Here is a 22,555-nt window from a genome sequence, read left to right on the forward strand (position 1 = left end):
GTGTGTGGGGAGAAATTGAAAGAAAGAGGGGAAAGCACTGCAGTGACAGCGTTTTGCCTTTTTTGTGGGAGTACCGAGCTGTCTCTGTGCGTGCCTGTGGATGGCTTTGCAGCAAGCAGTTTTCCCAAGGGCAGGTGAAGTGAAAGAGAACTAATCTATTGCTGACAGTCAAGGCTGTTTAAGGACACTGTACTCAGTGTGTGTGAAAGAGAGATTCAGTTTAGAGGCTTAGAGCAGGGATATGTGCAACCCCCATCCTTTCACAAACACACATTATAGGATAGTACACCATCATGTCACCATTGTACGTAAGATACAAATCTATAAAAATGACGACAAGAAAAATTGAAAAGAAGAAAAATACATTTCCCTTGACACTGTTATGAAATACACGTGGTAAGAGTCTTTTAAACCACCAAGGATTACGAGATAGAGCTGGCCTGCATCGCATCCCAGGGGGCAGAAAGACTGGAAATGCTTCTGGTTCAGAGATCAGGTGGCTGAAGGGGCTGCAGGAGAAAAAGCGGAAAGGAGAACTTTTTGAGACAGGACGTAATTTTTGAAAACTTTATTGGTTAAACGGTAACAGTTGAAACAGTTACAGTCCTAACAGCTGAAAATTGTTTACAGGAGAGAGATACAAAGTCAGCCCCGTTTCCACCTCGGTGGCACTGAATGTAGTCAGTCTGCTATTTCAGCTCAGAGAGCAGAGGAGGATAAAGAACATGGTGTCACGTGCAGGGACACCACACTGACACTGTGGAATGTCTCATGCGCCATTGCCCTGTGTGTAGTTCAGCTGCAGCATTTCGGGATTGTTCAGCCGGACAAGAGAATGCTCTGGGGGGACCTCAGAGCAGCCTAAGGGTAGCCTACAAGAAAGCTGGAGAGGGATTTTTTACAAAGGTGTGTAGTGATAGATTAAGGGAGAATGGCTTTAAACTGAAAGAGGGTTTAGATCAGACACAGCCAAGAAATTCTTCACTGTGAGAGGGGTGAGGCACAGGTAGCCAGAGAAATTGGGAATGTGCCATCTGTGGAAGTGTTCAAGGCCAGGTTGGAGGGGCTTTGAGCAAACTGGTCTGGTGCAATATGTCCCTGCCTTTGGAAACGATGTTGGAAGTAGATCTGCTTGAGCGGTGATTTTTTTTTTTTTTGGGGGGGGGGTTTGTTTGTTTTTGTTTTTTTGTTTGTTTGTTTGGGGTTTTTTTTGGCTTTTATTTGGCCTATAGACCAAGTCAGCACCCATTTCTGGGAACGAAACTAACATCTCTGATGCCCACATGGCTGGAGTTTTGTGCAACAAATTTGTCCTTCTCCTCTTAGAAGGAGATACTTCCAGTTACTTTTGTGAAGGGTTTGGGGAAGGTGTAGATTTGGGATATCTCCTCACTGAAGTAGTGTGATCCAGCAGAAAGTGACACATGACCCAGAGGTCCTCGGTCAATGAGACAGCCCAGTACAGGTTTGGAAAGGTACACAGGACTGGAGCAAAGCGAGCCAAGAATGCAAATGTGTTGTGCACCAGGGTGTCGAAGGTTCATCGGCACAGATTTTGCACAGGCAGATGAAGGCTGACCGGTGCCCGTGCCCGTTCCGACGGGAGAAGCTCCCAACCCCGCCGGGGGAGGCCCCCGCTGCACGCCCTTCCTCCGGCCGCGGGGGGGCGCTGGGGCCGGCGGCCGCGCGTGCGCACCGGCCGGGCCGGGCCGGGCCGGGGGCGGCGGTGCGGGCGGGCCCCGCGCGGAGCGGCCGGGGCAGGCGGGGCGCGGCCGGGCGGCCCCGGCGACTGCGGGCAGAGGTGAGTGCGGGCGGCGGCCCGCCCGGTCCCGGAGGGTGGGCGGGAGCCGCGGCGGGGCGGCGGCCCGGCGGCCCGGGTCCTGCCGGCCGGGTTCCGGGCTGGCTTGGGCCCGCCCGCACGCCGCGTCTCTCGGAAGGCGGCCCGGCCCGGCTCGGCCCGTCCCGTCCCGTCCCGTCCCGTCCCTTCCCTTCCCGTCCCGTCCCGTCCCGTCCCGTCCCTTCCCGTCCCTTCCCGTCCCGTCCCTTCCCGTCCCTCGGCCTTTGCGCCCTGTAATGGTGTTGCCACCTCTCTGTCCGCTGCGTCTTGCTCCCGTTACCTCCAATACTCCAAGTGCGAGTACTCCTTGTCCCGTTCTTGCAGTTGCCCAAGTGGATTGCGTGCAGTGTAAGAGAGAACGTGACCGTGGATGGAGAGGTACATTTCATTGAGGGTTCTTCCAGCCGGGCTCGGGTCTGGACAGATTTGCCGAGTTACTAAAATGCTCTCTGCAGAATGCAACCTTTGTCATCACATAGCTGGTTCTGGTGCTATGTCAGGAAGGAGGAATAAAAGACGTGGTTAACAGACGGAAACATGGAAAGTTTTCAGTTGTAAAGCTGATAGTAATGTAGTATTCTGGCTTCTGTCCTGATAACAGCATGACATGTATTGCCTTGTACAGGAACTTTTTAGAAGCTTCCTCCAGAATCAGATTGTGGACCTAAAGTGATGAGAAGAGCCGTTAAAAGTGGAATGTTTATTAGCATCTGAGATTATTTTAGTGCTACTGTGTGTAAGTACAGTCAAGTCATGCATTAGCCACCTCATCCCAGTCTTTTGTTAAGAACACAAAATGAACATAATTCGATTTGTTACACCATTTGATTAATAATGAAATTAATGCTTCTTTCACTCATTGGTACTTCTTTTATTCATATTTGTTGTCTACTGGACAGTTGATATGTCAGACTTTCATTCTAGCTCACAAAGCAAGAAAACATCACATTTGTCCTAAAGAAAAACATATAATTATACTGTTCACATTCTTTTTCTGGAAAATGTGCTTTCTGCTCTTAAAAAGCTCTCATTATGGAGAGTTCAGGTTGAATTTATTTGTTATGAAAGTTTTAGTTGAAAACCTAAGCAAGTTGTTGCTTGCCAGATTTTCAGTCTGTAGTTAGTGTAAATTGTCTTTTGCAGCAACCACATTTCTGTGTGTAGGAGCTTGTAAGAAATATCAAAGATGATAGTTTGTGATACTTTATAGTTTTTTCATTTCAACTGTAGTTCAGGCTATAGTGAACTATTTAAACGCTTTTCTCAATTTGGCTGCAATGGCAGCTTGTAGAACACTTTTATGCCCTACAAGGCATAAAAGATGACAAAGATGACAAATTAAGTCCTTTTTCTTGCTAGAAGTAGTTTTCCATCGTTCTAATCAGATGTGGTATGTAGAATCATCCGCGGACGGCAGGGAGTAGGAATTCTGCTGACCTGAGATATTCTAGAATACGTGGTTTTATTGCAAGGGTCGTGGGTAAAAAGGGCCTTGCCTTCAGCCACCTGCATCGGCTGAAGGGAAGTCCCAGAGAGAGCGAGAGGAAGAGCAAGGGGGTATGAGTTAAGAGAGAAGGGAGCCAGGTGGCAGGGGTCAGAGAGCGGGGGGAAGAGGTAAGAGCAGAGCGAAGAGCAAGGAATTGAGAGGAAGAACTAAGAGCTAAGAGAGGTACAAGTAAGAGCTAAGAGAGGTAGAAGTAAGAGAGCGAGGTCTTTGTTACAATGCATTATATCTCTTTTTGTGATGGATATTCTAATTTACAGTGACCAACCAATACAAGACATAAAATCATATAGAATCTACGTATAGCCTGTAAGAACTACTGCATTACCATACATTGTTATATTTAAAACTCTAAAAACTACTCTTTAGACTTTTCTGTTTTGCTACATTGACCTTTGGATCCCTTAGCCAGCAGAAAGGTATTGTTCAATCAAAAGGGATTCTCCTTCAGCTGGCTAGGCTATTGTTTTCAGGTTAAATAGTAAGTAAGACTTGGTATCCTACAACTCAAAGTAAGCTTCCATTTCTATTTCGATTATAGGTTTCATATTTTCAGAATCTTTTGCTAAACAATCATATTTATAAGATCTCCCTGATTCATCTTCCCCAACAGTGGTGGGGCTCCTATGAAAATTTGGAAGTACCTTTACCTTAGAAACAGTATCATGGTCCTAAGTTTTGTGTGACGCTGTTATAAGGCCTTTGCTGGTATCTGGGTTGTTTCTCTTCTGTAGATAAGCATTTTGGGTTTTTTGTTAGCATTCCCTCTGAATACACTTTCTTGTAGGCGCAGTGGGACCTATGAGACCCCACCACTTCTGCCGTGTCTGGGATTTCCTCTCCCTCCTTCTGCCCAAGCTGTGCCTTTTTCTGGCTTGTGGTTGTTAATTGGCCCACATCATTTCATTCCAGCCAGACCCAGCAGATCAGCCTCGGTTGGTGCTTGCCAAGTGGCAGTCCCGATTGGCATCCTGCCTTCTGGTGGCAGGATGAGCCACTCACGAGCATCTGAAGAAAGCCTACTACAATCAGCTGAGGCAAAGACCCTTCCCTGAAAGCAGTAACTGCTTGTTTCTCTGCATTGTGATAACTATGTATCTCTTCTAGAGTTCATCCTAAAACCTCTCTCTCTATTTTGTAGCGACAAGAGATAATTGATTCCATTATGTGTGCCTCGTCCAAATATAATACCCGGGGTCCGGCCCTCATCCCAAGGATGAAAACGAAGCATCGCATCTATTACATCACTCTCTTTTCCATAGTTCTGCTTGGCCTAATTGCCACAGGAATGTTCCAGTTCTGGCCTCACTCCATTGAATCATCCAGTGACTGGACCGTTGAAAAACGCAGCGTCCATGATGTGCCTGTGGTCAAGCTTCCTGCTGATAGCCCCATTCCTGAGCGAGGAGACCTCAGCTGCAGGATGCACACCTGCTTCGATGTCTACAGATGTGGCTTCAATCCCAAGAACAAAATCAAAGTGTACATCTACTCACTGAAAAAGTATGTGGATGAATATGGGACGTTGGTGAGCAACACCATTTCCAGGGAATACAACGAGCTGCTGACGGCCATCTCTGACAGTGAATTCTACACAGACGATGTCAACCGGGCCTGCCTTTTTGTGCCATCCATAGATGTCCTCAATCAGAACGCCCTCCGTATCAAGGAGACAGCTCAGGCTTTGGCACAGCTATCCAGGTATGTGCTGAAACTTCAGTGTGTGAATGTAAAGAGCACAAAGTGAAGAAAGGCAAGGCAAGTGTGGGAGGGGAGAATGCAGTAAGTTAATGCCAGCCATTAGGTTTTGACAGGACTTGTCTATATGTAGCGAACACCTTCCTAATTGCAGTTTGTTTCTTCTTTTGCTCTAGGTGGGATCGAGGCACAAATCATTTGCTCTTCAATATGCTGCCTGGAGGACCACCAGATTATAACACTGCCCTAGATGTTCCCAGAGATAGGTATGTGTTGTGCTGTGTGGTGGACAGATCTGGGTTTAAATGCCAGTGGAGAAGCAACAAGCTCAGAAGGGCAATTGATAGCAAAGGATGTGCTCCTTAACGTTTACAAAGCTAGCCTGTGACTTGCTTGCCTCTCAAAAAAGGAAAGTAAAGCCTTGCGTAGAAGAAGTGTTTACTTTTGAAATCTGATAGTTTAGCCCCATCCTTAATTTTATAAGGAATGTGACTGACAGTTTGCTTTTAACTCTTGGACTTGCTGTAAGGTTGGAGAATTTTGATCTGGTGTGTAACTGATTATTTACAGAATGTCCCATTTGATGCAAATTAGAAATTCAAAGATGATTGTAGCAGCAGCTTTCTAATAGAAGTCAGGTGCTTCAGGGGCATTTTAAAGCAGCTGCTCTGCTTGACAAAACTATGCTGAATTTCAATAGTTTTTGCTATCTTAATAATTAGACTATATTAGTTATTGGATGAATGCTCTTAGTTATTCTCTGGCAAGTGTGCTTTAAAAATATTTGCCAGGAACTTTAAAGGCTTATGTTTTGAGCTCAATTTTCACTTGCAGGATAGTTTAGTTTTGGAAGAGAGGTTGTAAGGCAAAGGAAACTGGAATAAGAGGAAGGTGATACTGTTACTGACGATGTTTCTAATATGTCAGCCTGTGTGTGCTTAGTTCTGCTGAGTTAGGTCCATTGTAACCGGTGCTTCTCTTGGAGGTCAAAGTTAACTTCCTTCTGCCAAATGTTAAAATCTTGCCTAAGACATGGGATTTTTGCTAAGATGATTGTCTGTGAAGTGTATCTCGGTTTCTTTGCAGCAAAAACAATTTAAAACATCCTCCAGTACCAGAACAGATTTTTTTTTCTGCACATGTTTTAAGAGTAAATTGTCTCATTGTAATTAACATCACTGTGAAGTAAGGCTTTAGTTTTTTCCTTCTCTGTATGAAACATGTTGTATGTGTGGGTTGGCCTGGAGAGGGCAGTCCTGCATCAGTCTCGTGTAAGCAAGTCTGTTAATCTGCTAGTAAATACTTGCATTTGTTATCTTAGATTTATATTTAAGGAGAATTTTCATGTGACAATGGAAGGGGCTGCATGTTTATGGATACATGAGTCTGTCAAATAAGTGAATTTATTAACTGAATGTAGGTATGCTGCAGAACTTTTATTTTTACTTTTTAATCTCAAATCTCCTTTTACATTTGGCCTTGCATGCCTTGGCTTAGCAGGCAGGAAACCAATTATTTTGGTAGGTGTTTCTCCTAAGTATTTGTCATGCTAACGTGGAAAACTGAGTAATTTAAGTAAAAAACTTAAGTCTTTTTTGGCATTCAGCTGCTGTAGTTTGCCAACTTGACTCAGTCCACAGCTGTATGATCACGAGCTGTAATACATAAGTCAGGCAATAACAGTGCTTGGGATGGAAAAAAAATGGAACTTCCTTTTTGTAGACAGTCAGCAGTTGGACTGTTTGATGTATAGAACCTATTCTACAGGCCACAGGTGTGAAGACAAGTGGCCTGTGAAAAGAGTTGGTAGTGTGGCCGTAGTCCTGGAGAAGCCTGAGTGATGCAGTGTGAACTTTCAGTATGATTTTGGAGACCTTAGGAATTCTTAGTTCAGAACAAGCAACATGGGTGTGTTTTGTTAATTTGAGAATGTCTAAAGGTGTTAGGATTGGGTAGTTAACTAAGTGTGAAAGAGCTGTTTGTAGCATCACAGGGTGAGAAGCTGCTGGCCAAAATAAAGGCATTCTGGAAGAGTTAGTTGGTTTTGAATGACTTGTCTGAACTGTACCATGACAAATCCAGAAGGACTACATTCGTGGGAGTTTGTGGATCACTTGTGAAATACACAGGTAGTATCTGTGAAGTTTGCACAGGGAGTATGGCCTGCCTTCTACAGTCAAAACGTCTGAGAGATCACACACAGTTGAACTGTAGTGGATCCTGAAGTTTATTAGACTTGTGTTCTATTAATTTGCTGCTGAATATTGATCCAGGTAAAGTAAGACCTTATACACAGGGGGGAGTTCAGTTATGTAATAATTTTACAGCTGTAAAAGGTCTTGGCTAAGGTACTTCACTAAGGGGTGTTTGTTTATTAAATCTTTAAATCCAATTTCCAAAGACAGTGTAAAAGTGCTTTATTCCATAATTTCAAAGGTGAAAATATGCCTTGTGGGCATAGAGGTTATATTGCTAGTATTAGCTGCCATAACATATGTAATCTCCTGCCATAAAACTTAAAAGATAAGCTCTATATTATCTGTTAATTAGTGCTGTTGGATTTGGTACAATGATGAGGTTGAAAGGATTTCTTTTGCAAAGCTATTCTGGTGCTGTGGAATTGAATTTATGAACTAAGATACTTTTTATTTATTTCTGTTTCAGTCCGTGAATTGAGTTCAGTGACTTGTGAAGTTTGGCAGAAAGCTGCTGCAGATGGCAGTTGGACAGAAACACTTAGAGTACAGGCCAGCTGGAGCACTTCATGGAGAGAAAGAAGGATCAATATTTGAAAAGTGGTGAAAAGTTGCTCAGGGACAGTCATTCCTTGCCGATCAGTACAATTTAAAGATTTTTTTGTCTTGAGTACATTAGGAGTTAATATTCCTACTCTTTTAATGCACTGTGCAATGAAAATCCAAGTGGAGTTACTTAACTGGTGTTGGTTCCCTGTGGGTTTATTTAGGTAAAAATCTGCATGACACACACCTGCTTTCTCAAGGCTGATGAGGTGCTGTCGTGTTTTCACTGGATCCTATTAAAACAATCTGGTTCTGGTTTCCCAGTCTTGGGGGGGGGAGGACTGTAAAAAAAGAGAAGGGCAATATAAAGTGCAAGAACAATAACACCCAAGACAATTTTTTTTCTCTGTTCTTGTAACTGAATTAATATGGATAAGACATAGAACAGGCAGCTTCAACAGTGAGACCTGGTCATAGCAGTGTTGTACATGTCACCAAAAGCAAGGGGTCAGGGGACATTGGAAAGGAATTAGAAATTATTTGGGACATAATTTCCAAACTCAGTATGTACTTAATTTATCATCTGGTTCTCAGGTTGATTTTTGCTCCTATCATAGTCTGTGTTCTGAATAAAGAGTTACATTTATGGGAAAGTGTGATCATGGTGTTTGAACACTCAACAGTTGTGCTGCAGGTCAGAGCAGGAAGTGAAGTATCCTGTGGAACATCTGATGGGGATTAGTACAGGCACAACATACTGGTGTTCATCCTGAGTGTCTTGTTCTGATGGGAAAAATCTCGGGTGATAATTCGGTATAATGATAATCTGTTGTCTAACATTTGTGGAGGACTGCTTCTCCAAACACCCTACCAAGGATTTCATTCAGTGGTATCTGAAAACAACAGTATTAGCTAATAGACTGTTGGTGCCTCTTCCAGTCTTGTGCTGACTTTTTGTTCCTGTGTGTGTTGTGATTACTGATAAGACCTGTGCCTGCTCTGATCTGAACTGTGACAGTAAGGCTTTCTACTGTAATAATAACTGCAATAATGGGTACAGCTCCTCAGGATCCTTTTAATGCCTTGTCTAGTAATGTATTTGTGTCCTGCTCCTTTCCACAGAGGAGACAAACTGGAATTGAGAAATATGGTACCTTAAGCAGAACCAGTATCCAAGAAGCAACTAAAAGTATAGCTCAGCCTCCTGTTCAGTGACAAAGGACTGAAAGTATGATCAACTCTTTGAGATGTCCCACAAAAGATGCTGAATCTGAGCTTCTTTTGGAACTAGGATGATGTGTTCCTGATGCCGCCTGGTCACTGGACATGAAATGACAAAGGAAAAACTGTTGTCCTCTACTAGGATATTTCAAAGAGGCTTGATTTGTGATAGGAGATTGTAGCAAACCCTTCTCTGTCTGGAATTTTATATGATATACTGCTTTCTTCTATACACATTGTTCTCGCCTGTTGCTTAAAGCACTTCCGTGTTGTCCCTATCTAGCAAAAGGCACAATTGCAGCTCATCCTCTTGGAAGGTTGGATTGCATTTTAGTTTATCAGTCCTTGATTATTCCCATGCTCTCTAGCATATAGTGTCCCAAGCAAACCTCTATTGTTGGAACTTAGTGTCATGGCATACAGATTTCTTGTTCTCATGTTTTCTGTTTATAGAATTTTTGTGTAATATAAAAATGAAATAAATTTCACAAGTGTGATAACTTTGAAAATACAGTTGCAAATAACTATTTTATTTTCCATCCTGAGAAGTCTAAAGTCACTGTAAGGTGCTAAAATACTGTTACTGTACTGTGATTTGTATCTGAAATATAGCTTGTCTCAAACACTTTGAAAGTTGTGTTATACCTAATTTTTAGTATAGGCATCAAGGAATATCTTAACTAGTATAAATAATTCAGAATGCATTTCTTCACATTAAAATAGTCTTAGGATATGTAAGCTTGCAAATTGCAACAATGACAGCAATACATTAGATTTCCCTATATTAATGCAAAAATGGTCCATTCCTCAGTGATCATACACAATTGTAAGCACTCTGTTGGTAACTAGGTCCAATTTAGCAGTAAACCAAGATCACAAAAACTAAAGTCAACCTGAAACCAACATGAAAATGTGCCACTGACAAATGCTGAGGGAAAGCTTACCTCCGAGCATGTGTCTTCTTGTTCTGGTAATGACAATCAGTGAATTGCTGGAGTTTGAATGTTACACATTCTCAGTTTAAACTTACTTTTTTGTGTTTTCCAGAGCTCTGTTGGCTGGTGGAGGCTTCTCCACTTGGACTTACCGGCAAGGCTACGATGTCAGTATTCCTGTTTACAGCCCATTGTCAGGAGAAATAGATCTGCCAGAAAGAGGACCAGGGTAAAGTAATTCCCATGAATTGGGCAAAGTATATTCAATATCGTATTTTGTAATGATGATTATGAAATATAAATATAGCTACTAACTTTGTGGTGAGCTTGGTCAATTTTGTAAGAGTTGTTTTTAACAGCTCTTGCTATTAAAATAGACGATGCTTTCAATGCTGATGGGTCCAGTGCCAGTGGTCTTGGTTCAATTGTCAACTGCTCCTTTGACTAGCTTTGTACTTTTCTTATATTGTGATGCCCAGAACTGTTCAGAGGACTCAGAGTGGGACAGTCCCTTCCTTTGACCAGCTGCCTGATGCACCCCAGGACAGGGTTGCCCCTCCTGGCTGCCAGGGCACTGCTGACTCACATTCAGCTTGCCAGGCCTCTTTCCACAGGGCTGCTCTCCACCCTCTTGTTTCCCAGTCTGTCCATACATCCAGGTTTGCCCTGTCCCAGGTACAACCTGGCACTTGTCTTTGTTAAACTTCATACTGTTGGTGATTGCCCAGCCCTTTGATTTGTTGAGATCTCTTTGCAGGTCTTCTCTGCCTTCAAGGGAGCCAGCAGCTCCTCACAATGTTTTGCTGTTGGCAAACATCCTTAGTATCCCCTCCAGTCCTGTATCCAAGTTGTTTATGAAAATGTGGAGGAAGAGCTCAGGGGCTAAGCTGGAGCCCTGAGTAGCCCCACTGTGACAGGTTGCCAGCCTGATGTAACACTCACCATTTGCACCTGACCTGTCATTAAGCTCATGAAAAAGAAGGATGAAAACTTTTATGTGTGATTATGGGAATACATACGCCCGGAGCTTAGAATACTGATTTTGTCTGTTTCTTTTTTTAAAGTGTAGTAGTTTGAAGGCAAAACAAATGAGAGGCTCCAAGTCAGAGATACAATTTAATAGGAAAAAAAAAAGGAAAGAAAGTAAAATAAAATCGATGCAATAATACAAAAGACCACTGACAGAGTCAGAATACAACCTGAGCGTAGTGATGGAAGCAGTCCAGATGAGGTGGTCTTCCTGAAGCAGGGTCTTCCTGAAGCAGTGATCCTGTAGAAAGGTCTGGTAGCTCGGGTCCTCTGGGAATCCAGTGGGTAAGCGCCCCTCTGGTGTTCAGAGTCTCAGCTTATATCCAGGCTGGAATGCTTGGTTTCTCCCTCTGGGCGGAGCATCCCACAATGGGATGGTGAGTCATGTGAGAAGGCCTGATGGGCCCATTAACAGGAGGTAGTCCAGGAGGGGGTTATCTGTGAGCTGTGTAGCAAAGGTGCTGATGGCCCATTAACAGAAGATAAGCCAGAGTGGAGGAGGCAGGGAGCACTGCCTCACCTGGTTTCAACAGTTCATGAAGATGGTGATAGAATATACTTCAACTCAGGACATTATCCACCCCTTATTCTATTACCATCTACATCATCCCAAATCAATACCTTCCTTAAACTACACACACACACACATATATATATAATGAAATCCTACACACAGTTCTCACTTAAAATAAGGTCTCCTTGTGGTACACAGTGGATGTCCCCATCCTTTTGCATCACCCACCAAGTGTAACCAGGTCCTTGTGCAAAGACAACCCCACGGATGGGTTTGCCCTTGCCCGAGGTGGGATTAATCCAAACAGTCTTTCCTAACATACCTCTCATGTGTACCACAGGGACCCTATCTCCATCCACTGTATGCAAGGATTCAGACTGGGCAGGACCAGCTCGATTGATGGACCCTCGGGTATTGACCATCCAGGTGGCCTTCGCTAAGTTCTGTTCCCAATTTTTGAAGGTCCCTCCACCAAGTGCCTTAAGGGTAGTTTTAAGCAGTCCATTGCAGCGTTCCACCTTCCCAGCAGCTGGTGCATGGTATGGGATATGGTATATCCATTCGATTCCGTGTTCTGTGGCCCAAGTGCTTATGAGGCCATTCTTGAAATGAGTCCCGTTGTCTGACTCAATTCTCTCAGGGGTGCCATGTCTCCACAGGACCTGCTTTTCCAGGCCCAAGATGGTGTTCCGGGCAGTAGCATGAGGCACAGGGTAGGTCTCCAGCCATCCAGTGGTTGCTTCCACCATGGTGAGCACGTAGCGCTTGCCTTGGCGGGTTTGGGGAAGGGTGATGTAGTCAATTTGCCAGGCTTCCCCATACCTATACTTTGACCATCGTCCGCCATACCACAGAGGCTTCACTCGCTTGGCCTGTTTGATCGCAGCACAGGTCTCGCAGTCATGGATAGCCTGGGAGATGCTGTCCATAGTAATGTCCACCCCTCGGTCACGAGCCCATCGATATGTTGCATCTCTCCCTTGATGACCAGAGGCATCATGAGCCCAACGAGCTAGGAATAATTCTCCTTTGTGCTGCCAGTCTAGATCAACCTGAGATACTTTCACCTTGGCAGCTCGATCCACCTGCTTGTTGTTGTGATGTTCTTCATTAGCCCGACTCTTGGGTACGTGCGCATCCACGTGTCGAACCTTCACGGTCAGCCTTTCTACTCGGGTGGCGATGTCCTGCCAAATCTCAGCAGCCCAGATGGGTTTCCCTCTGCGCTGCCAGTTGGCCTTTCTCCAGCGGTCCAGCCATCCCCACAGAGCATTAGCTACCATCCATGAGTCAGTGTAGAGATAGAGCCTTGGCCACTTCTCTCGTTCAGCAATATCCAAAGCCAGCTGGACAGCTTTAAGCTCTGCGACCTGACTCCATCCACCTTCTCCCTCGGTAGCTTGTGCAACTCGTCGTGTGGGGCTCCATACAGCAGCTTTCCACTTCCGGTTAGTACCTACAATTCGGCAGGAACCGTCGGTGAAAAGGGCATATCGTCTCTCACTCTCTGGTAGCTCGTTATATGGTGGGGCTTCCTCGGCCCGTGTCACTTGCTCCTCCTCTTCTTCAGAGGATAATCCAAAGGTCTCACCTTCAGGCCAGTTTGTTATAATTTCCAGAATCCCAGGGCGATTCAGGTTTCCAATACGGGCGCGCTGCGTGATCAGGGCGATCCATTTGCTCCACGTGGTGTCGGTGGCGTGATGTGTGGAAGGAACCTTTCCCTTGAACATCCACCCCAGCACCGGTAGTCGAGGTGCCAGAAGCAGCTGTGCTTCAGTACCAATCACCTCTGAGGCAGCTTGGACTCCTTCATAGGCGGCTAAGATTTCCTTCTCTGTGGGAGTGTAGTTGGCTTCGGATCCTCTGTAGCTTCGGCTCCAGAATCCCAGTGGTCGTCCCCGAGTCTCACCCGGCACCTTCTGCCAAAGGCTCCATGACAGACCGTGGCTCCCGGCTGCAGAGTAAAGCACATTCTTCACTTCTGATCCCGTCCTGACTGGGCCAAGGGCTACCGCATGAGCGATTTCCTGCTTGATCTGGGCGAAAGCTTGCTGCTGTTCTGGGCCCCAGTGGAAGTCGTTCTTCTTGCGGGTAACCAGGTAGAGAGGGCCCACGATTTGGCTATACTCGGGAATGTGCATCCTCCAGAAGCCTATGGCACCTAGGAAAGCTTGTGTTTCCTTCTTGTTGGTCGTTGGAGACATTGCAGTGATCTTATTGATGACTTCGGTGGGAATCTGACGCCGTCCATCTTGCCACTTCACTCCCAGAAACTGGATCTCTCGAGCAGGTCCCTTGACTTTGCTCCTCTTGATGGCGAAGCCGGCCTTCAGGAGAATCTGAACGATCTTCTCTCCCTTCTCAAAGACTTCTGTTGCAGTGTTTCCCCACACGATAATGTCGTCAATGTATTGCAGGTGTTCTGGAGCCTCACCCTTTTCCAGTGCAGCCTGGATCAGTCCATGGCAAATGGTGGGACTGTGCTTCCACCCCTGGGGCAGTCGGTTCCAGGTGTACTGCACGCCCCTCCAGGTGAAGGCAAACTGAGGCCTGCATTCTGCTGCCAGAGGGATGGAGAAAAAGGCATTTGCAATATCAATGGTCGCATACCATTTTGCTGCCTTGGATTCCAGCTCATACTGAAGCTCCAACATGTCTGGTACGGCAGCGCTCAGTGGTGGTGTGACTTCATTCAGGCCACGGTAATCCACTGTCAGTCTCCATTCTCCGCTGGACTTACACACGGGCCATATAGGGCTATTAAAGGGTGAACGAGCCTTGCTTACCACCCCTTGGCTTTCCAGCTCACGAATCATCTTATGGATGGGGACCACAGAATCTCTGTCGGTGCGATATTGCCGACGGTGCACTGTTGCTCGGGCGATCGGCACCTGTTGTTCTTCAACTTTCAGTAGTCCCACAGCAGAGGGGTCGTCTGAGAGTCCAGGCAAGGTACTCAGTTGTCTGATGCCTTCTGTCTCTAGAGCAGCTATGCCAAAAACCCAGCGGTATCCTTTTGGGTCTTTGAAATACCCATTTCTGAGATAGTCTATGCCCAAAATGCATGGGGCCTCTGGACCAGTCACAATGGGGTGTTTCTGCCATTCTTTCCCAGTTAGACTTACTTCAGCTTCCAGTACAGTCAGCTCCTGGGATCCTCCTGTCACCCCAGAAATGGAAATGGGTTCCGCTCCCACATACCTTGATGGCATCAGAGTACACTGAGCACCGGTATCAACCAGAGCCGTATATCTTTGTGGGTCAGATGTTCCAGGCCATCGAATCCACACAGTCCAGTAGATCCGATTGTCCCTTTCCTCTACCTGGCTAGAGGCAGGGCCCCCCTATTCCTGGTCATGGCATACATTGCTCTCTTCTTGTAAATATGTTTCTGAGGTTCCTTCAAGAGGATCAGTCATATCATCATTCCTGTACCGTCTGGAGTTCTGTGCATGAGAGACCGGAGCAACATTGATTCTAGATGGGCTCTTTGTGGTAGGTGTTTCTCTTTTCAGTTCACGTACCCGGGCTGCTAAGGAGGAGGTGGGTTTTCCATCCCACTTCCTCATGTCTTCTCCATGCTCCCGAAGAAAAGACCAGAGGTTACCTCGTGGTGTGTATCCTCTCTCCCTGGCTGGGGAACGCCTGCTCCTAATGGCAGAGACTCTCATTGGCTCTGGCTGGATATGGTAAATTTCTTCCTTAAGTTCTTTTTTCAGTTTCTGATGGCCTTCTTCAATCAAGTTCCGGACTTGCTCAGCCAGTCTTGTTTCCACAGACGAGACATGGGTACGAACTGGAGCAGTGACACTGTCCTCGTAAATTCTTAGTTTATTAGCCAAGACACCTACCCTGTCCTCACCTTCCCTCCATTGCAGTGTTGCCAGGTAACGTGAGTACATCTCGGATCCAAGCCGTGCAAATCTCAACCACATCCGTGATGTGCACTGGACACCATCTGGGTTTTTAGGAAATCTCTCATCTTCTGAAAAAATGATTTCCAACACAGCCAATTCCCTCAGGCATCGGATACCTTGTTCTATTGTGTTCCATTTTCCTTGGTGCACTTGGAGGTCTTCTTTACAAAGGTATCTATCCTTCACACTTGTTAGCAGTCGCTGCCAGAGGCTGAGAGGTTCTTGGCTTTTCCCAATCCCCTGGTCAATGACCACATCCTGGGACAACGATCCCAGTTGCCTGGCCTCACTTCCATCCAGAATGGTGTCATTGGCTGCAGCGTCCCAGATGCGGAGCAGCCAGGTCAGGATGGACTCGTTGGTCTGGCGGGTGAATTCCCTTCGCAGGTCACGCAGCTCACCCAGAGATAGAGAGCGAGTGATGATTTCTGGCTCTGTCTCTTCTGCTGATTGTGAAGGTCCTGCTGCACCCTCATCAGTCACTATGCGGACTGATTTGGTCCTTGATTTCTTCTTCTGAACGGGGGCAACTGCTACTGGTTTAGGCTGTTCCGGTTCGGTGATGGTTTGTGTGGAGATGCTGATGGCACCCTTAGTCCCTTTCTCCTCTGTGACGGTCTGTGTAGATGAGGACACTGTTGCCTTGCCTTTGGTTCCTTTCACCTCTGTGACACTCTGTGTAGACACTGATATTGTTGCTCTGCTTCTTTTTCCCTCTTCCTCTTCCTTCAGAACACGCTGTATCACACCATGTAGTGTTTTGATTCTAAGCATGGTGCGGGCCGTGCAGAGAAGACAAAGCAGGACTAACAACAACATCATGCTGTCCTTGGCATCCAGAGGGTATTCCATATTTTCAAAAACTGCTGTGTCATGCCTGAAAAGCTGGAAAAAATCATTCTTCACCCCTCCCCACAGGGGCTGGGTGAGATTGTTGAGGCCCCAGATGTAGCATCCTAGACCAGAACAAGAAAACAAAAGTGGGTGTATATTCTGAATAATGTTCATTGCCTCAGAGTTTATCAAGCAATGGACATAATAGACTACTAAAGCAATTTTAGTACCATACCCTGGTCTACGCAGGAGCATTAAGACTGGCAGATAGTACCCCAGTTGTGGAAAAATATAGAGAGATAGATACAAGACACATGTAAGCATGTTGAGCATCATAGTGAACAGGTGTCTTTTTCAATACAAAATTGTAATTCTGACTTTTCTCAGTGCCTTGTGCCCCACGTTGGGCGCCAAAAATGTAGTAGTTTGAAGACAAAACAAATGAGAGGCTCCAAGTCAGAGATACAATTTAATAGGAAAAAAAAAAGGAAAGAAAGTAAAATAAAATCGATGCAATAATACAAAAGACCACTGACAGAGTCAGAATACAACCTGAGCGTAGTGATGGAAGCAGTCCAGATGAGGTGGTCTTCCTGAAGCAGGGTCTTCCTGAAGCAGTGATCCTGTAGAAAGGTCTGGTAGCTCGGGTCCTCTGGGAATCCAGTGGGTAAGCGCCCCTCTGGTGTTCAGAGTCTCAGCTTATATCCAGGCTGGAATGCTTGGTTTCTCCCTCTGGGCGGAGCATCCCACAATGGGATGGTGAGTCATGTGATAAGGCCTGATGGGCCCATTAACAGGAGGTAGTCCAGGAGGGGGTTATCTGTGAGCTGTGTAGCAAAGGTGCTGATGGCCCATTAACAGAAGATAAGCCAGAGTGGAGGAGGCAGGGAGCACTGCCTCACCTGGTTTCAACAGTTCATGAAGATGGTGATAGAATATACTTCAACCCAGGACATAAAGTAATGGAGTAAGACATAAACACAAAAAACAGAACCCTCCCCTCCCTGAACCTTGTAGTTGGAAGTAATGCAAGACAATTAGGAAATAAAGTACTAATTTTCTCAGAGCATGGAATTAGCCATTGAAATTAACTACCCTGCAATGGTGGCTTCTCTAATCCTTTCATGTCTTCAGAACAAGAGGAGGTGGAAGTCTGGAAGACATGCTTTAACTGGTTATGGAAGCCTGTTCTTTTGATATTTCATAAATCTTCTAATTACACAGCTGAAAAAGTTTCACTGCAACAAGGTCTTACCTCTGTTATGGTTTAAAAGATGGGCAGACAGAGGCAGTGGGGATCAATGATCTGTCTGCTCATTGTGAAGATCAAGTTTACAAATGCAGAAATTTTAGGTCCTTTTCTTCTTCCAGTGTTCTGTAGAGAATATGAATTTTCAAAATTGAAAACTGATTGAAATGGTGCAGCCTCTGTTGGACACAAACGTTATTGGTATTTGGGTTCAGTTGTCCTTTCTGGTAAGGGCAGTGCTCATGCTGTTGCTCTTGGCTGCTCCAAGTATGATAATGCAGTCAATTAAAACAAACTTGTGCAGCAGTGGTTTACTTTGCTCACACCCTTTATGTCCCTGCTTGTGATGCCCCTGGACCAGGCCAGCGATGCAACCAGCGATCTGGTTGCATCCCAGTTGATTGTTTGGAGGTCTCAAGTGTTACTGCATTTCAACACAGAGTGAAAGCATACTGTGTTTTTTCTGTCTGGAGAGCATGAATGTGATTATAGGCTTCAGCATGTATAGAACCAGTTGTAAAGAGAGAAGCAGTCATATTGCTCATGTCGATGTAGTCAGCTAAACTCTATTTCTGATTTTCAGTTGGCTAAGAGAAATAGGTCTTGTGTTCAGTTAAGGTGTTGGGGATTTCGTTTCTCAAAACTGCCTTTTTTTTTTTAAGTGTGTTGGGTAGCCTGGTGTCCGGAGTGCCATCCAGTGGCCAGTCAGCGTTACTAGTGAGACAGGCTCCCAGCCTCGACTGCTTTGTGCAGGAGTGGGATGAGGACACAAGAATCCAGGCTTGCTTGGGATAAACGTTTTCATCACACTACTTTAGTGTGTTATTTCTTGGGAGGGAGATGGCGTGTACTTTCTTTTGTAGCAATATTTGATAAACTAGATTTTGAGTGTCATAGAGTGATGACAGTTTCAAGGCAAAATTTGGTTTTAAACATATACATAAACAAACCTACTTTTTTTTAAAGCTGCTTATGTGCATATATTATCACTCATGTGAATCATTATTTCCTTTTTTAAAGGCCTCTTACAGAGCTGAACTGAGGGGGTTTGATTTACTTGCCTTTTCAATTGGATTGCTTAAAATCCACTTCTGCTGGTAGCAAGTTGGTAGCAGCTGGAGACTTGTGAGAAAGAATGTTTAAAAAAAATGCTATGCATCTGTTAATTGGAGCAACTAAAGTGACCAGCATGAAAATGAGTAGAAGAGGTGAGAAGAGCAGCAGGAGAGGTCTGACTTTATAAAGTGTGCGTGTTTGTGTGTTTTCAGAGCTGTAAATTAAAGATAGCATCACGTGGAGTAGAACTGGAATTCTAAGTACAGGCTTCGTGCTTCCTGTGTTCTTTTGGCAGCATGAGGGCACTCACTCACTATGTGTGTTCCTTTCACTGGGGAGTGGTGGAGCAGTCTGACTTTAGCTGACATGTTTTAAAAGGAAACCCAAGTAGATGTGTATAACAATTATGTGACATGCTATTTTCCAGTATTAGTATAACTTTTTAAATCAGCAAGCACATAATTTGATCTTGTATTCCTGTGTGGTTTACCTCCAGTGTTAATTACTTCAGTATTTAAAATGTTCAGAGCATTTTAAATATTCATGGTTTTGGAACATGGTAGAGTTGAGATACACCATGTGGACCTTCAGCTTTTCCTTGGAAATGTTTCCTCTATATATTCTGCCCCAAGGGACAGAACTGAATCACAGCTAAAAAAAATGAGCTTGTTCTATTGCTGCTGTCACCATATCAAGACTGAATAAGCTAAATACTGAGTTGTCAGTTCAGCATCTTTTTTTTCAATTAAAATTCATGAGAACATATATGGGAGGAGAAACTAGAAGCACTCAGTGTCCTGTCTACCTTGTTTTAGTACACAAACACCAAACAAAAGTACAAACAATCCTGGCATCAGTAGCAGGCTGATTTAAAATGCAGCTAAATAATGTTTATTTAAGTTTATAATAGAAGTTATAATGCAAGTGCCTATTCTAATGTAATAAGCACTCTTACCAAGTACAGATTTATTCAGAGTGGTAAATAATGTTGAGCCACTTACTATCCCAGACTTAATTATATTTCATCATTACCCTTTCCAGCCTCGTCTGAAAATATGGTCTTGGCAGCATGTCCACATTTAGTTAATCTTGCTCTGCTTTTCCAGGATGGAAGGAAATGTGTTCCTGAGCATCTTGGAAGTAAACTTGCAGTGCTGTCAGGTAACCTGGGTGTGTTTTTTCAGTCCTCGCAGGTATTTCATTCTGTCATCTCAGATGGCTCTGCACCCAGAATACCGCTTGGAGCTGGAAGCTCTTCAGGCTGAGAATGGGGAATCAGTGCTGATCCTGGACAAATGCACAAACCTGTCAGATGGGGTCCCCGCTGTTCGCAAACGCTGCTACAAGAATCAAGTCTTTGATTATCCTCAGGTGCTTCAGGTAAGGCTGTCTCTCCTGCAGGCTTCTCTTCCCACTGGTGTCTGTCTTAATTGGGATTCTGTTCCTGTTTAGCAGTGGTAGGGTATTTCCTTGTATTTAATGTGCTGGCTATGTTTTAAAACTGCATGATTTATTATGTTAGCTTGAGTATTATATCCTAACTTTATCCTAATTTTTAAGAGAGCCAAAAACTATGTACTCCAACTTATATGCAGACTATGCTTATATGGGTCTGGTCAGGGTGGTTTAGTAACACAAGACAGTGTCATGTAAACTTAAAAAAACTACACAAAGATACTGCCAAACTCAGCAGCAATGTGATGCTAAAATGGAGGAACAGGAGGAAAAACTTCTGGAGGCAGATAAAGTTGCTCACTTCAGAATTGGAGAGGAGCATTGGAATGTACACCTTCCAAAACAGCTGGCAAAAGGGCTTTCAGAAGGCATGAATTTGGAATTGGTTTCTCAGATACGACAGTCTAGGCCTTGCTAGATGAAGCTTGGAACTGAAGATGGCTTTGTCAATTTGATAGAAGGTTAAAGTGAACTTTAAAGAGCTTATGCTCTTATATTTGGGCCAAAAAAAGACTGTTACATTTAAGGAGAGTTAGTCAGATTACATTTTTTGTATGCAGCTTAGTAGTTAAATTGTACAAAACTGTCTGTATAGATATGACAGACTGAGCTAAGAGGCTTGTCAGCATGCAGCTATGAAAACATCTAGGTGAAATGTGTTTCATGGCCTTGGCCCAACTTCCAGAGGCCTTTTGATGTGTCAGTGAAGATAAAACTAGATAGTGTTCTCAGACCCCTGTGTCTCTTGGCAATTCACTAACAGAGCTGCTTTGGCATGCAGTGTGGTGAAGTGAATTATGCCATAGGCCACTGTTCTCTGTCTGCGGCCACCAGCATATAATCTGTCTTTGAACTTCAGCAAATGATGGTAAAATAACAAACAAGCTGAGGAAAGGCAAAGTTTCCACCCCTCCTGTTATGTTTTGTAGGAAATATGTTTAAAATTCCATGTGGAGGAGGAGGAGAGGGAGGAAAGGGTCACTGTGAGTCCTAAACTTTGAGTGAAAAAAAAGAAAACAAACTTGTTTGCTTTATTTCTTTAATACAGACTGAATTGCTAAAGGAAAGCAAGTCAGGGGATCTATATCTATATCTTGGTATATATGATTTTTTAACTCAGAAGAGAGCTGGCACATGCCGAGATTGTTAAAATATTTTCCCCTGCACTTCCCTTTGGAATGTCTGGCTGATAACAGTGGTGATGTGAGGAGATGTATTTATAGTAACCTTTGTCTAGACAGGAAAAATGGTTATCTGGGCAGATGAGCATGTGTGTCCACATCTGGGATGTTTTTTTCTTTTTTGTCTCTCCCAGACCTTACTAGTCTCTTCCACCTGCTGCTGTGTGATCTGTTGAGTCAATGGTTAAAATGTGTGTTCATTCTCTCAGCTCCTTCCATTCCCCACACCCTTTCTTTCCCTCTCTTCCTGCCTAAGAGTGGGGGAAGGGGAACTTGGATCATTGTTCATCCTTTCCAGCACTGACTTTACAGATGTCCTACTAGACAGACTCTTGGACTTCTGGGTTGTTAATGCTTCCTGTTTGCAGTCTTCTCTTGGATGAGATTTTCAAGGCTTTTAGTACTCTATGGGTATGAACACAGGTCTTATGATTGCATCAGGAAACAAGCGAAGAGCCAGAAAAACCCCATGTATTTCCTAGTTCCATCTTGATGTTTTGCTGCCCTGCTGAGCCTTCTGGCTCCTTTTCTTCAGGCCATGGAACACAAGCTGGAAAAATGTTTTCTTATCTGTGGGAACCCCTGTATCAACTTTATAATTTTTCTTTCTTAAATTAGGGATAGTACTGACTTGGGATTTTTCCCTCTTGTGTAGCTGAACTCTACTAGCATTTATTTTGCTATCTTGAATCTGTATCAAGATTCCTTAGTGGCAGTGAGAACTAAAGTTCCGAAGTACAGGGTGAGTGCAACATAGTCAAGAAGCCTTTTCTGCTGCAGGTTAAACTCGTGGCATTTTGTCTGAGTGGATGGATTATACTCTTTTTTGTGACAACTTTTTTATCTTTGAAGCTCCCTCCCTCCTGCCCTCATTCCTTCAGAATAAGTAGCATTGATTGAGTCAATCCTTCCTTGTAGATTATGCCTTTAAGGTAAGTAATCATCCTTTACTTACCACTGGAAGTGCTTTGCTCAAGACTGAACCCTGGTTTGTCTGAGGTCTTTTGTTACTGTGAAGAGTAAGTGAATCCTTCAGATTTCTTAAATTGTATGTCTTTTTGGACTGTAATACTACTTGTGGGTGGAGCGGTTTGTTTTTTGAACAGTACAACATTGCTGTCACATGAATACCCTCTCATTGCCTGTTCTTTTGTAGGAAATGTCCTCTTCTGCAAAGTGCAAATCTTAGACAGTTACTTCATGTTTTATATTTGTTCAGTTTGCTATTTTTCTCTAAGTGTTGAATTCTATATGTATCAGTATTTCTTAGCTGATTTATGCATATGATGTCAAAGTCTAATCCTGGTATCCATTATACCTGCTAATCCTACAAAATCATAGGTATTGTCAGGTCTATTAAGTATGGTCTTAATTCTGCTTC

The 22,555-nt window shown here is 44.2% G+C and overlaps 1 protein-coding gene across 2 annotated transcripts in view; it reads left to right on the forward strand.

Annotated features, from left to right (window-relative positions):
• The first annotated feature begins 1,719 nt into the window (after window positions 1-1,719).
• Window positions 1,720-22,555, forward strand: part of EXT2 (exostosin glycosyltransferase 2) — a 79,117-nt gene continuing 58,281 nt past the window's right edge. The window contains exons 1-6 of one of the 2 annotated variants that reach the window (XM_066187890.1): window positions 1,720-1,801; window positions 2,463-2,573; window positions 4,483-5,042; window positions 5,216-5,305; window positions 10,049-10,165; window positions 19,723-19,918. In XM_066187890.1, the coding sequence (XP_066043987.1) occupies window positions 4,507-5,042; window positions 5,216-5,305; window positions 10,049-10,165; window positions 19,723-19,918 (939 nt within the window). In that variant the 5' untranslated portion in view covers window positions 1,720-1,801; window positions 2,463-2,573; window positions 4,483-4,506. The remainder of the gene's footprint in view (window positions 1,802-2,462; window positions 2,574-4,482; window positions 5,043-5,215; window positions 5,306-10,048; window positions 10,166-19,722; window positions 19,919-22,555) is intronic. The other variant, XM_066187889.1, reaches the window with a different exon arrangement.

This window comes from Chamaea fasciata, unplaced genomic scaffold, assembly GCF_029207755.1.
Source record: "Chamaea fasciata isolate MVZ Bird 193981 ecotype frontalis unplaced genomic scaffold, bChaFas1.0.hap1 SCAF_7, whole genome shotgun sequence".
NCBI lineage: Eukaryota > Metazoa > Chordata > Aves > Passeriformes > Sylviidae > Chamaea > Chamaea fasciata.